This window comes from Homalodisca vitripennis, unplaced genomic scaffold, assembly GCF_021130785.1.
Source record: "Homalodisca vitripennis isolate AUS2020 unplaced genomic scaffold, UT_GWSS_2.1 ScUCBcl_2675;HRSCAF=7669, whole genome shotgun sequence".
Classification (NCBI taxonomy): domain Eukaryota; kingdom Metazoa; phylum Arthropoda; class Insecta; order Hemiptera; family Cicadellidae; genus Homalodisca; species Homalodisca vitripennis.
Window position 1 is genome coordinate 1 of NW_025778792.1, and position 15,603 is coordinate 15,603.

Here is a 15,603-nt window from a genome sequence, read left to right on the forward strand (position 1 = left end):
ATTTCCTACTGTGTATTAATTTTCTGTATACATTTTATGATAAAATTGTTAATAATATCCTTACATCCCTAACAGAGTGACATACATACAGAGCTCAAAAATATTAATGAATGGTTTATTTTTAGTCAGTTATGTAAACTACTAATACTGTAATTACCTTTCTTCTCTGTGAGTTTATTGTGTATCTCATTGAAGAGATCAACACCTGCATATTCCATGGAGACTCCAATCCTTGCCAGTATGTTCTCCGGCTGCCACCTGCCACCTTCGCCTTGCCGCCCCTGGCCCAGCTTCCACCACTCGTGGTCTAGACTCTGCCACAAGACTGGCCCAGTCCACCCCCAGGGCATCACCCAGGCCTGTACCACACACAATTTAAAGAACCATTTTACAAAAAATGAACAGTGCAATAACTTAATACTTTGTTACGATTTTCCATAACCTATATTGGTTTACAATCGATTTTAAATAGTTCTGTAGTGTGAAGTAACTTATAGTTCTCTAAAAAATTTTAATTCAAATTTTAAAAACTAACATATTATGCTTAAATATGAGTTCAAAAGTTAATATAAAATAACTACTTAAGCAACAATTTCCTACAAGCATCTAAACTGTATATTTATTACCCTAACGAACATATCTAACAATAGAGGGTTTACAAAGGTAATAATATCTGCTAATAGTATGTTTGCTAATACTTTTTGAATCATGCATACATTGCCATTTTGCTGAAATTATAATGTACTATTTTGTTTGATTCTACACAAACAAGCCAGAAACAGTTCAGAGCATAACAGATTTTAGCATTGGTTGATTTCTCAGAATATTACACAAACAGTATGTAAAAGTCGAATTGATGATCAAACTAACTCTCCATAGCAAATTTGATAATGAAATTAGTCTACAATGACAATAAGAATTGTATAGATAAGAGAATCTGTTTAGTATACTTGATTTATTTAGTCCCACTACCAAATCAGTACTTGCTGGTGAGGTCCATTTTGGAACAAATAAAAACATTAACTTTAATGTATTCAGCTTTCTGCTTTGTATATGTTTTGATGTACTACGTTCATTGTGTGACACTCAATAGAAACAAGTACATTTTATAAGTAATTTCCGGTTTTAATAATTAAAATTACATACTACATTTACAGAATTGAATGACCAATTGAACTGTAGCACTGAATTGTTACTAAAGTAAAAATTTAATATGTAATCAGATTTTTTCTAACTAGGAGCAGCTGACACTATCGTTGCTCATGAGACAGCTGGACAGTTACTGCATTGTGCTGGTCATGTTTACATCGTCTTTGTGTTGTTGATTTACCTTGTTAATACAATAGTAATAATTATGTGGTGAGTAGTTTTAGATGTAATACAGAGTTTTGTGTGTGTATAATGACGCCTATAGTCATTTTTCAGTTTATACAGGTATAAGCGTTATGTTAGTTTGTTTATTATTTATCTAATTTATATATTATACCATTACAATGGGTAAAAGGTGTCTGCCCATTTCCCTTCCTCCTCTAAACCCTTCACTTCTTAGTTTCCACTTACCTGCCATGATGTATGGTAGTTGTAACAATGTACTTGTATTGTGTGGTGGTATTTTTTTCTGATTTTGATGCTGGGCCTATTAACTTTTCTGTTGTGAAGTACGACTTTTTCAATTTGTGAGTATGCTTAACCTTATTTTTTAGGTTTTGATGTCTGAACAAGAAAACAGACACCAGTTTCAAAAACATAGTGTTTCAGTTTCAGTTTTTTTACATATAACGATGACAAGTTCCCAAATTTCTATAATAATCATAATCACGCTGAGTGCATAAACTTTCATATGCAAATAAAATCATCCACTGATTAATAGTATTCAGTATGGATTATATTTTACCTTTATTGGCTCTTGCTTCTTCTTCTAATTCTTCATCAGATATCTCTTCAAAGTCCAAGTTGTCTATATTTTCTTCCTCACTTGGTCTGTCTTCTAACAATCTGAAATTAAAAAAGAATGTAACGATTCGCAATGTTGAAAGCCAACAAGGAATATAGAATCAAGTACTGCTCATAAATAAAAATTTCAACTGAGAAATCAAACCGTTTATAACTCAATATGCCTAATGATTGTGCTACCTACTTTATTGTGTTTGATTTATTTATTTTAATCAACCTTGAAACTTAGAAGAGTATAACTTCTACCAATGCTACGATTAAAAGTACAATGTAAATCTCTACCTCTGGTCTAAATCAGGAGCCGAGGGCTGGACTGACACATCTTCCTCCACCGCAGCACTGTCCTGAGGTGTCATGTCCTTAAAAAAAAAAACACATAATGTATCAAAGGTACTGACACTACTGATCAAAACAACAAATACCACATCTTCTTCTAAATATTTACACTATCAGCTAAAAATTGTTAGGGCTGGAGTTGTACACCAGTTTATCATTCCAAAAGTAATTATTCATCTGAGTTTTAAACTGATATTTTATTCAACAAATGATATTATTTTATGACATCTTAGGTGGTACAAGAATAAAGTTATAAAAAGATCTCAGCCCTTTTTCAATAATTACTCTACAATAACAGAAAAAATATTACTATTACAATATATACAGGGTGATTCAAAACTAAACGGCAATCTCTCGGGAGCTTATTCTATAGCTAAAAACAAGTAAAAAAGTTCATATAACCATATGCCCGGAAACGCTTCGTTAGCGAGTTACGCCTAGCAAAAGATTTCGCCCGGATTTCAGAACCCTGGGTGAAGTCAGGCCGTATAAAAATGGTAAAGGTAGTTACAAAGATACAAATACGATTGTTTTTTATGTTTTTATATCTGAAAAATTTATTAAAATTCGTCCCAGAGCTGTAAATGCAATACTTTCAGAGATATCTTACGTAAAACACAAGAATTGGTGCAAAGAAATAACACATTTTTGTGTTTAATGTAAGATTACTTCCATAAATGTTAAATAAAGGTCATTTTTTTCTTAAACAGATTTGTAGAGCATTTAATTCTGAAAAGATTCATGTGAATTACTTAGGAAAAAAATTAATAATAGGTATTGAAATTTAGCTTTATTTTAAAATAAAACAGACGCACAAAAATGCATATTCTTATCTGCATAAAATATTAACTAATGTTTAGGTTGTGAGTAACAGCTGATCATTTATTCTAGACTGAACATTAACATAAAATGTATTTACCTTTATAAAACTGTAATAATCACCTATAATAGTTGCTCAAAGTGTCCTCCGTTGTTAGCAATGCACGTTTTCGCACGACGAATCCACTCTTTTCTAGCGCGGTTTCATAACGTTTGGAGCATTCTTGATAGTTTCTGCCGCCTCTGTAATGCGATCCTCTATGGTGTTAATCCGTTTTGAATAAACAATTGACTTCATCCAACCCCATAAGAAAAAGTCTGCTGGCGTGAGGTTAGGAGAACGTGGTGGCCATTTTACTGGTCCATTTCGACCAATCCATTGTCTACCGTATGTATCATTTAAATAGTTTTTCACATCATTAGAAAAATGTGGAGGTGCTCCGTCGTGCATAAACCATGCATTTATTCTGTTTTGAACAGGAATATCTTCCAAGAGGGTAGGCAGGTTTGTTCTTAAAAAATTTAAGTACGCTACTCCATTAAGTCGATTAGGGAGGGAAAATGGACCAATCAAATTATCACCCAGAACACCAAGCCATACATTGACTGAAAATGTATGTTGAAAATGCCTCATCGCAGTTTCATGTGGGTTGTCGTACGCCTAAGTATGGGTATTACGAAAATTTACAATTCCATTTCTAGTAAAACAGGATTCATCAGTAACGAGAATACGCCGAAGAAAATACTGATGTCGTAAACAATTTCTTCTTAACCAGCGGCAGAACATCTTCCGTTTATTAAGATCTTGCGGTAATAAGTCTTGAAACACGTGTTATATGGAATGGGTACAACTGTGCTTCATGAAGTGTCCGCCATACGCTTGACTGGCAAATATTTAACTGACGTGATAATCGTCTGGTGCTTGTGGTTGGTGATAATTCTACAGCATTTATTATTGCTTGTTCATTATTATAGTTCCTTGCGCTACGTTGACGACCAGTATTCGGTTTAAAGCTACCAGTTTCTCTAAGTCGTCTCTCCACAGCTTCAAATATTTTGCGATCAGGTGTTCTTCGATGTGGAAAAGTATCACGATATTCCTGAACTGCAGCTAAACCATTCTTGTTAACTTTGCCGTAAATCAGTATCATGTCCGTATACTCTTCAAACGAATACATACCATTTACATTATCTGCCATTATTTACTAAGATAGTTACATACACTTTTATAAAAATATTTAATAAAATATTTTAAAAATAAATATTTAATAAAATATTTTATACATTTGTATAAAATATTTCCAAATAATCACAGGATCTCACAAAATACAATCTTCACACGCCACAATACAAAAACCTCCATAAAGGTTATTCAAATATTACTTCATGAACTTTATTGTTGATCAGCTGATATTGCCAACCTTTGCAAAGAAAATATGACGATAAAAAGTGTTGAATAAATGATCAGCTGTTACTCACAACCTAAACATTAGTTAATATTTTTATGCAGATAAGAATATGCATATTTGTGCGTCTGTTTTATTTTTAAATAAAGCTAAATTTCAATACCTATTATTAATTTGTTTCCTAAGTAATTCACATGAATCTTTTCAGAATTAAATGCTCTACAAATCTGTTTAAGAAAAAAATGACCTTTATTTAACATTTATGGAAGTAATCTTACGTTAAACACAAAAATGTGTTATTTCTTTGCACCAATTTCTTGTGTTTTACGTAAGATATCTCTGAAAGTATTGCATTTACAGCTCTGGGACGAATTTTAATAAATTTGTCAGATATAAAAACATAAAAAACAATCGTATTTGTATCTTTGTAACTACCTTTACCATTTTTATACGGCCTGACTTCACCAAGGGTTCTGAAATCCGGGTGAAATCTTTCGCTAGGCGTAACTCGCTAACGAAGCGTTTCCGAGCATATGGTTATATGAACTTTTTTACTTGTTTTTAGCTATAGAATAAGCTCCCAAGAGATTGCCGTTTAGTTTTGAATCACCCTGTATATATATTGACTTCAGAAAACAAAATTTTTTCAATGAGATATAATCTAAGACGATAATTTTTAGTAAAATATTACTTACAGAAAATTACATTTAAACAAATAAATAAAACACACGTCTTTAGCTGGTTGTGTTCCTGAATAAATTATGTCCCTAAATACTTAAAACTTTGACTGTATTGGACCCACCTCACGACTACCCCGAGTGTCCTAAGATTCAAGATTCAAGATTCAAAAATTCTTTATTCGTACATAGTACAGCGTGTACATGAATAGTGTCAATAAGTTTTTTACAATATACTAATTAATCTATATATCATTTAAAATTAAAAATTATACAATGTAATAAGAAATAAACAATCCAGAAGCTTATATACATGAAATACTAAAATTACATACCAGGCATTCCCAATCTACCTTCCCTCCCAAAACTCATCAAGGGAGTACAGAGCCAGATTTATCAAATATATTTTTAACTCTTTTTTCATTTTAATAAGATTTTGTTCATTTATTATTTTTGTTGGTAGTTTTGTTAAAAATTTATGGCCCATAAAATCAGTTCTTTTTTTGAAAAATTCTAGTTTGTGCTGAGGGACATTTCTTTTAAATCTAGTATTATAATGATGTAAAATTTTTGTAGGTTTTGCATTTCTCTCATTTTGTTTTATATATATCACTGTATCATATATGTATAGACTGTAAACAGTTAACATTTTGTGTTCTGAAAACAAATTTTTGACAGATTCTGTTTTTTTTAGTCTAAACATTGCTCTAAGAGCTCTCTTTTGTTGGCGTAAAATTTTGTCTAAATTTTTCTTTGTCGTTGCACCATATATACTAATTCCATAGGCTAAGTGTGAATGTACTAGTGAGAAATATATAGTCCGCAATGTCTGTATACTACAAATCTGCGACATCTGTCGGAGTGCATAGATACCAGAAGACATTTTATAAATTACGTGCTCAGTGTGTTCGTTCCATGACAGATTCTCGTCAATTATGAGTCCTAAAAATTTTTGTGTGCTCAACTTGGGATATATCATTATTATTTAAATTAATATCAAATTTGGGTGTTATTCTTGATTGTTGAGTGGAAAACGAAATGAAATTTGATTTAGTTGAATTTAAGAGTAATTGTTTGTTATCTAAATATTGTTTAACTAAATTTAGACTAATGTGAGAAGATATTTCTATATCTTCTTCTGAATTACCTGATATGGTGATGTTGGTATCATCTGCAAACAAACAAATGCCACAGTCCTGCGGAACCACCTTAGGTAGTCCATTAATGTAACAGAGGAAAAGTAATGGGCCCAAAATGGATCCTTGAGGGACTCCGTATTTAATGGTTTCTATTTCAGACTTATATTTTCTTATAATGTGACACCTGCTCGGTTTTAATTTAGATGATGTGTGTTCTATTTCCACGTATTGTTTCCTCTCTGTTAAATATGATTCAAACCATAATAATTCTCTATTTTGAATACCTAGATTGTTAAGAGAGATTAGAAGTTCTTGGTGTGAGACGCTATCAAATGCCCGTGTGAGATCCAAGAAAATTCCAATTACCTTTTCACCCCTATCCACCGAGTTGATTATTGACTGAATAAAGTCAATGCCAGCGGTAGTAGTGGACTTTCCCGATCTAAAGCCATGTTGTTGCTTATCTAATAATTTATTGTTTTCTAAATAATTCACTAATTGAATATAAACTACTTTTTCAAATATTTTAGAAAACACAGGAAGAAGAGACACCGGCCTATAACATGAGGGGTCATTTGGGTTACCTTTTTTGAAAATTGGGATTAATCTGGCAATCTTTAGTTGATTCGGAAAATAGCTTGAAATTAGAGATGAATTTATTAAGTGGACTAATGGCTGTAAAATGAATGGGAGAGATTGTTTTATTAGTTGTATAGTAACCTCATCATTTCCAGATGATGGTTTATTTTCAAAAGACATGACAATTTTTTTTAAATGAGTTTCTGAAATCTGATTAAATCTAAATCTATTATTTGTCATATGAGCATGTGGAAAATTTAATTGTTTTTCATTTCTAGAAGGTAAATTGGGTAATACTGTTTTATCAACTACGTTTACAAAAAACTTATTAAATATATTTCCAACCTGTATTGGATCACTTACAACTTCCTTGTTTATATCTCTAAAAACTGTAATATTTTTTTTACAAACTGGTTTTTTATTTATTTCTGTTTTAATTAATTGCCATGTTGATTTTGAAATGTTGCAAGAATTATTAATCTTTTGATCAAAGTATTGCTTTTTTTCAATATATATAGCATTTTTCAATTCCTTTTTCATTTCTTTAACTTTTGATTTTAATTTTATATCCTTAAGTATCCTACAGTTTTTTTCTAAGTCTATCAATTTACACTGCTTGTATTTAATTTCATCAGTTATCCATTTACTTTTGCGATTTTCTTTTTTTGTGGCTATCAATTTAGGAAAATGTACTTCAAAATTATAACTAAAAATAGAGTAAAAACACATCATATTTCATACGCACTGGTGCTTGGTAGACATTCGACCATGCCGTATTTGCTAGGCTGCTTAAGAATGACTTAATATTACTCTGTGTAAATTTTCTAATATATCTATTCGTTACACTGTTCTGCCTTTCACCAAGATCTAAAATTTCAATTATCTGTGCATCATGGTCGGAAATGTGTGTTATGATGCCAGAGACTCTAGTTTTATTAGAAGGTAGATTTGTAATAATATTGTCAATTGCTGTTTGTGATTCTAAAGTGACCCTGGTTGGAAAATCTATTTTGTAATGTAAGTTAAACGATTTTAAAATACTATTGAATTTGTTGTAAACAGTATCCTTATTCAAAACATTAATGTTGAAATCTTCTACTAATACAATATTTTTGAATTTACTACACAAGATATTACACAAAATCTCCAACCTAGACAAAAAAGGATCAATGTAGCAATATTTAGGACTTCTGTAGAGATAGGCCAACACAAAAGAGTATGTGCCAACATGCACCTCCGTAAGACAACATTCAAACTCTTTCTCAGTCAGCAGTGATTGTATAGAGGGAATTAAAAATGTATTGCATTTAATATAATTTCCAGCTAAAATCAGGGTACCTCCTCCAATAGAGGTAGCTCTAGAAAAATGTGAAATTTTGTTATAATTTGTAATATTTAAAACTTCAAGTTCTGAATATGTCATTTTGTGTTCTGTTAGGGCAATTATATCTGGTTGAATTTCATCTGCTATTACTTTTAATAGATTGATTCGTGATGGCAAATGCTGTACATTTTGGTGAAGAATAGAGAATTGTTTCTCCCACGTCCCAGAGGTACACTTGGACAACCCCAGTGCTAAGTCAGACCTGTCTCCACATTTTGCTTTGCTAAAAAAATTTTTCCATAATCAGAGCACTCAAGAAATTCATCCAGCACCACTTCACTAGACTCATCCGATGCGTTGTTATCCTGATTGTGTAGTGTGTCTGTGGTCTGTCCAATTCGTGGACCGCTGGCCTGCTGGGTTGGTGGGTTGATGATCTGCCCATCCACTGCTTCACTGGACTGTTTGGTCGGTAAACCACTGGCCTGCTGGGTTGGTGGGTTGATGGTCTGCCCCTCCACTGTGTCTCTGGACTGTCTGGTCGGTAAACCACTGGCCTGCTGGGTTAGTGGGTTGATGGTCTGCCCATCCACTGCATCACTGGACTGTCTGGTCGGTAAACCACTGGCCTGCTGGGTTGGTGGGGTGATGGTCTGCCCACCTGCTGTGTGATCATCGGTTGGTGGGCCACTGTCTCGCATGGCTGGTGAGTTGTTGGTCCATCCAGCTGTTGAGTCATCGGACTGTCCGACCACAGAAGTGATGTCTTCAACTCTGTCAGGAATTGAGTCTTGTGTATTTTCAACTATAGGCAACCCCGGGAAGACTGTGAGATACTCAATTATACTCGTCAATTATGAGTATAGCCAATTATACTCGTGCGATGCCCTAGTCACCAAAGTAACCGGATCTTTCCAAGCAGAGACGGACTCAAGTACTGCACCTGTAGGAGCTTGTTTGCACTCAACAGTTGTATTTCCAGTTTCATCGGAGAGTTCAGCTGGAGTTGTGCAAGTGGCAGCTCTGTTCTGATACTGCATTGAGATGAAATGTTGCAGGGATTTGATGAATTCTGAGTGTGAATATCCATTGAACAAGATTCTTTTAGCAGTAGGTTGTTCAAAGGTGACAATCTTTACATTTGCTCCAGTGTTCAGTTGGAAGTTCACTATTTTTGCTGCAAAATCCTCAACTGATATTTTGTCTCGGACGCATCCCATGGGGGAGCAGATCAGTTCCTTGAGATTTCTTTTTTTTAAATCCTCTTGGAGTTGTGCAAAAGCTTGAGCATAATCGTAAGATGTTGGCTTTGTATCATATTTCGGCTTTGTTACGAGGCTGTAAACCATAGCTGAACCATCAGGTACTTGACATGTCAGGTGGCAGTTCACAAAATCAGAATGGGAAGGCCTTCCAAAATGTCTTTTAAAAATGACTGCAACGCCTGCAGTCATATTTCAAGAATTGCTCACATCAGCCGAAATACAGTGAGAGAAGGCAGTGGTTTTTGCATTTCCCGAATTGTTTGATTTCGGCCTCCATACTTTTATCTAGAATTGTGATGTGCTTTGTTTTCCGGAATTGAGTATATTGCAGTTGAGTTTATCGCAGTTGAACTTGTGTTAGTCCTTGAGATCAATCTGTTTATTTCATAACTTAAAAACTTTTTGCCTAAATAACTGAGATGTATTTCCTGATGCATCATAACCACAGTTTGATAATCCTGTCAAATCTAGAAAATAGACGCCAGGAATTGAATGGGATAGCTCATGGATATATAGATTAGCTCTCATTATATCTTCGTTGATTTGGTGTTGAAGAGCCAAGTCACGTCTGAATGGTATCGTTCCAATTAGGATTTTACAAGGCTTGAGAGCCATTACTGCAGGTCTTAGGTTTTTCAAAAATGTATTAATTTGTCCATTATAAATGTCATTGGCCCCTGCAATTAGTGTTACAAAGTTGTTTCTGTTTTTTACTAAGTCACTAGCACCACTCATCACTCTATCCAGGTTGGCTCCCGGTATTACACAACTTTTCACACTAACAGTTGAGTTTATTTTTTTTAAATGATAGTCCAAATGTCTGCCATGACTGTCGCTCAAAATTGTCAAGGTTGCAACCTCCCCTGCTTGTATATTTTTCCCAATCACTGAATTTATATTGCTTTCAGATTCATTTATGCTATTCTTGCTATTTTCTATATTTGATATTAACTGATTTTTTTCTAATAAGGCATCCTGTAGACATTTTATTCTATCATACATATCCAAATTAATTTTTGTGATCTTTTTTTCCTTTTTTTCCTGATTAGTCTGAGAGCTATTGTTAACTAGAACTTTTGGAAAGGTGTTATTTTTAGGCAATGAAAATTTGGCAATTGTACTCTGCAGATGAAGCATTTCCGCTGATTTTTCACTTAACTGCTTCTCCAGTAATATTATTTTTCCTAGTAAGACTTCATTTTTTACCCTTTTCATTCTTGATTTTATCCTCCAGATCTTGGTTTATTTGTTCCATTATTTCAATTGCTTGTTTCATCTCACTCTGATTACTCCTGTGGCAACATAACTTACTGTCTGTACTTTGACTACTTTCTGTTACAGTGAGATTATTAGATTCCATTTTAAGTTTCTCCAATGTTATATCCTTTGTTTTTATATCTTTTAATAAGCACTTGTTTGTTGAGATCTGTTTTGCATGTAGAGATTTTTCAAGTTTTAGTGCGGCTTCTAGTTTTAACATTTTATTAACTGTGTTTCTGTTGCTTTCTTCATATTCTAAACATAAGTTATTTCTTATTTCTACTTCTTTCTTCAGTTTATTATCCTTGAATTTTATTTCCAATATTTTTTCTCTCAATTCAGAATCTTTATCTTCTAAAATTAGTTTATTCATCTCTTCAATTTTTTTGATTTTATCTTCACACTCGGTGTGCAAGTTATTCATTAGCATTTTCAAATCGTGTAGCTCTTTCTTTTTTTCTTCATTTTCTTTCAGTAACGCATTGCCAACCTCTGCTGCAATCGTCAAAGATGTTTCAAGATCTAATTTCTCATCATTTTCAAGAGCAGATATTTTTACTTGGAGTTTTTCAAGGTCATCCGAACTCTCTTGACCACTACACGGGTGACACTTCCAGCCTGCATTGCTTTCTTTCAATAGTTTACGAAAGACTTCATCTGTCATGTCGATACATTTGACATGATACCACATACTACATGGCCCATTACAGTGAACTGCTGATGAACGAACTCCTTTTTAACTAATACCACAAGGATAATTGTTTTTCTTCATATTTTAATTGATTTTTATTTATTATTGTTAGCTAGAATCAAGTTTTTACATAACTGAAACATTAATGAAATAGTTTATATAGTTATGAAAGAAAGCTTTATTCTCTTTCTCTTTTGTATTTATATTTTCAGTTTATTATATTGTAGTAGGATGTTAATGATCCAGAATGTAAACAAAAACAATGTAAACATAGCAGACAGTGTCCATGCAGTAGACAACCTGAGATAACACCAACTGGCTATCGGCTGATTTGACCTTGACCTGTTGTGCAGGTGCTGTCAGTTGGTTAATGTCTAGGTTAGCTGCTTGGTTGAAATAAAACTTCCTGTCACTACACGAGTCAAATGCAGTGTACTACTTCCTGTCAGTTATTATTTTTAGAGCCAATTATTTTGCAAATCTTTATAAAAAGTTTCAAAATTTCTTGTAAAGCATATAATACAACTATTCCAACAAAATTCATAGATGTTAACAGTCACAAAAATGTTCAAAATCACTGATTATTCCTTTAACAAAAACATGTGGTTTCATCTCCAAAATGAGTAAGTAATTTATTTACTAGTTTTTATTTCAAAGTAGGTTATTAAAATTGAAACCTAATGTCTCAATATTATCTTTATATTTGACTCTACAATTTTGCTGCACTATATTTTGATTATTACTTTATTATAAGTGTAAAATTAGAAATAACTGTCACCTGCACCAAAACCATTATGCAAACACACTAATGATACACACTGATGGTACGTGACTTTTGACACAGTGAAGGTGTTAAATACTCACAGTTAAATAATAGAAAAGGTTTTTATTTCCCATGTTTAGGAAAGGTATCTTAAAGAAATGTGACTAAAAATGTTTTAAAAGGTAAAAAAAATACTAACCACATACGGATTGTACAATCTTAAATGTTTTGAATCATGATGTTGGTTATGCACATAATATAGTTCAAAGTTCACTGGTGATAGGATATCAACAATGGTCGACAACATCACAATAGCCCTGTATTTACTTACTTTTGATTCAGTAGATTTTCAGATGGCTGCTTTTTGACCCAAATAGCAATATAAAGTTTAATTGGATTTTCCACCTTAGCAAACAATTGGAAAACACAAGTGGAAACTATTGCACCATAAACGCAATAGTGGAAAAAAAAACTGTATACAAATAGTAATTAGAATTCTTGTGTTTAGATTGAGACAGTGAATTAAACATTGCATTCTTAATACTCTTTTGTTCCTTATACTTTTATTTACCATTTAGCCATCCATTTCACACAGTTACATTTACTACTAAAAACAAACACTTACAATGTCTTCTCTGTTGAGAATTTCATCAGGATCATCGCTAATGTCACTGAGGGCCTCCTCCAACATGGCTGATGTCTCCTCTAGTCTGGGCTTCTTGGCTTCCACAGGTCCTTCGCTGCCTTCTCTACCTCGCTTGAGGTTGACCTCCACGCTACCTGCAGTTCAGATTACTGTTTACTCTTTGATATAATACCTATAGTGAAAAACAAAAAATCAGAAAAAAACTCTTTTCTCTGTTTTGACTCTCTCTTCCAGACTGTCACTTTGGCCTACAGACTGGAAAAAAGCGAAATCAAGCTTGCCCGTGTTGATTTCTTGCTCACAAAGCATACTAAATAGTAATAAAGTGTTTTATTGCTCGTCACTATGTGAGATATCGGAGGTACCGAATATGATAGTTTTTATTTTATGCCACAATGTCATCAAATCAGAGTTGTGAATGTTGAGTTTAGCTCCAGTTCACCCTCCTCTTGGTGAACTGGAGCTAAAGTCAACATTCATATTGAATTAATCCTATTTTGTAGTCTAGGTGTTTCTAATGTCGAAACAATGTAAAGAGTTCATTTTTAAACTTCTTCGTTGCCAACATTTTTTGAATCTCTTCATACGAACATGACTCCACATTCCAGGAGTCAAGTCTGTCACTGTGAGATGCTGCACAAGAGGAAAGTGAGCTTGAGCTATGTGTAAAAATCTGAAATTTTATGATTTTATTTCTGTAATGTCTTTATTGATTTATTTTACAATGTTTACAACTTATAGTGCATTCAAAATGTACCATAAAACATTTCATACATGTCTTTTTTATTTTGTCACTTTCTTTATAAAAAAATATTATTTTGTATGAATTTATTTATTTTGAATTGTACATTTCCTATAAAAATCCCCAAAGCATAATTCTACAGAAAATTATATTTTTTCAGCAATTAGTTTGAAATATTTTTACATTTTCAATATGTTCAACAAAATTAAAAGTACTTTTCTTTTGACGTAAGGAGGAAAATGTTTATTGTTATAATTTATTTTACATTTCTTTTTAATATTTCAAATACAAAACAAGACACAGAACTGTATAATTAACTCATAATTTTATCTTTCATTTAACACATGAGTATGTTTAAATAAAAACACAAAAATTGCCTGTCACTGAGCAGATTTTACCACTCCCAATCTTTCGATTTGTCAACGGACACAAGAATGTTGATAACGTTTTTGATGTACTAACACACACAGATGCACACGCACGCAAGCACGTGTGAACTCAAACACACACACAAATCCAATGCTAGTTATGACACACAAACTCACCAGTATCCATGTTATCCTTCTTAAAGTCACCAGAAACAGAATCCTTGTCAACAATGTCTTTGGCCTGGGAGCGCCGACCACTAGATTGAACAAAATTTATTAAATACATTAAAGACTCAACTATCAGAATTTCAAGGGACTTTTTCAAACGCTTGGCATCACTAAATGTTGGGTGAACTGAATTTTTAATGATTAAACCTTATCCAAGAAAGGACAAAAAATTATTATAAACTTAATTGCACTGTGATTAATACTATAGTGTATAATAGTTTATTTATTATTAGAATTATAGGTGGTAGAAAAATTGTGTACAACAGGAGTAATACCCCTTTTTATCGTCAGCTTCCCTTCATGTGTTCAGACTTCTCTCTCTTAATAACAATGTAATAACTGACTTCCCTGGATACAGAATTAAGTAGAGCCTATGCATCTATAGTGACACCCATTTTTTCCAGCTGGTCAAGCTAAAGAAAGACACAGTTGTTAGCTTTATACTTCATGAAAAAGTTGTTTTTTTTTCTAATACTAAAATTATGCTGTTAGAACTACTTCCAATGTTTTAGGTCTAAATGATATATTTAAAATTAGTTTTATCCATTTCTAAATTAAATTCAACCATTCTAGAACTTTTTGAGGTAAAGAATACATAGGCAAGACAAAAAGGCCACTAAATCTAAGAACTATAGAACACAAAGACAACATAAGAAAAAGTTAGTGAAAAGTCTAAAATTGCTTAACATTACTAATATAAAAATTATCATATAAATTGAAATGAAGCTAACATAATTTTCTGTAATTAGAATTTTTTAACAAAAACTAATTGAGGTTTCAAACTTAAAATTACTAAACCAACTACTAATTCATCCAACTGTTGCAGTCAGATCACTTGATTATTAAAAAAAAAAGAATTAGCTCAGAAATCTAACAAACATATCAAAATTCAAGAGTAGTCATCCAATAAACTCCATAATAATATCGATCAAACGATAAAAAAAAGAGATACAATTTAACGATAACACAGAGGCTTCTGTTAATCTAGTTCTTTCCCCAAACCCACACCATCCTGTCCTTCGTTGGCATTCAGAGATGCCACTGAGCCAGGCTGTTATGATGAAAAGGTATGAACCGTGTTAAAGACCTCCAGACAATTTGCCGGCTATGATGCGTACACTAGTGTTTCAGCCGTACACCTATGTTGTGAAATTTTGTTAGTTTTTAACTAACTCGTAGTTAGATTTCAGGTTAATGTTTTATATTTTGATGTATAACTTTTCTGTTGTAAATTTTAACAGTGACATATTGATTGCCATCTGTTTGAATTATCTATTTTTTTAACATCCTTAACCTCGTTTTAGGATTTGATACCTGAAGAAGGTGACAAACAACAGTTCTCAAAATGTTGTTCTATTGCTGCAATACATATCTATAGCAGATGTCCGTAAGAAACATTTACAGATT

At 32.8% G+C, this 15,603-nt stretch overlaps 1 protein-coding gene across 1 annotated transcript in view; it reads right to left on the reverse strand.

Moving 5' to 3' along the window:
* Nucleotides 1-205: 205 nt before the first annotated feature.
* Nucleotides 206-15,603, reverse strand: part of LOC124372165 (zinc finger CCCH domain-containing protein 13-like) — a gene marked incomplete at its 3' end in the record, with an annotated part of 54,607 nt that continues 39,209 nt past the window's right edge. The window contains exons 13-17 of the mRNA XM_046830531.1: nt 14,146-14,225; nt 12,838-12,992; nt 2,236-2,312; nt 1,895-1,995; nt 206-359 (exon numbers count right to left, since the gene is read on the reverse strand). Of these exons, the coding sequence (XP_046686487.1) occupies nt 206-359; nt 1,895-1,995; nt 2,236-2,312; nt 12,838-12,992; nt 14,146-14,225 (567 nt within the window). The remainder of the gene's footprint in view (nt 360-1,894; nt 1,996-2,235; nt 2,313-12,837; nt 12,993-14,145; nt 14,226-15,603) is intronic.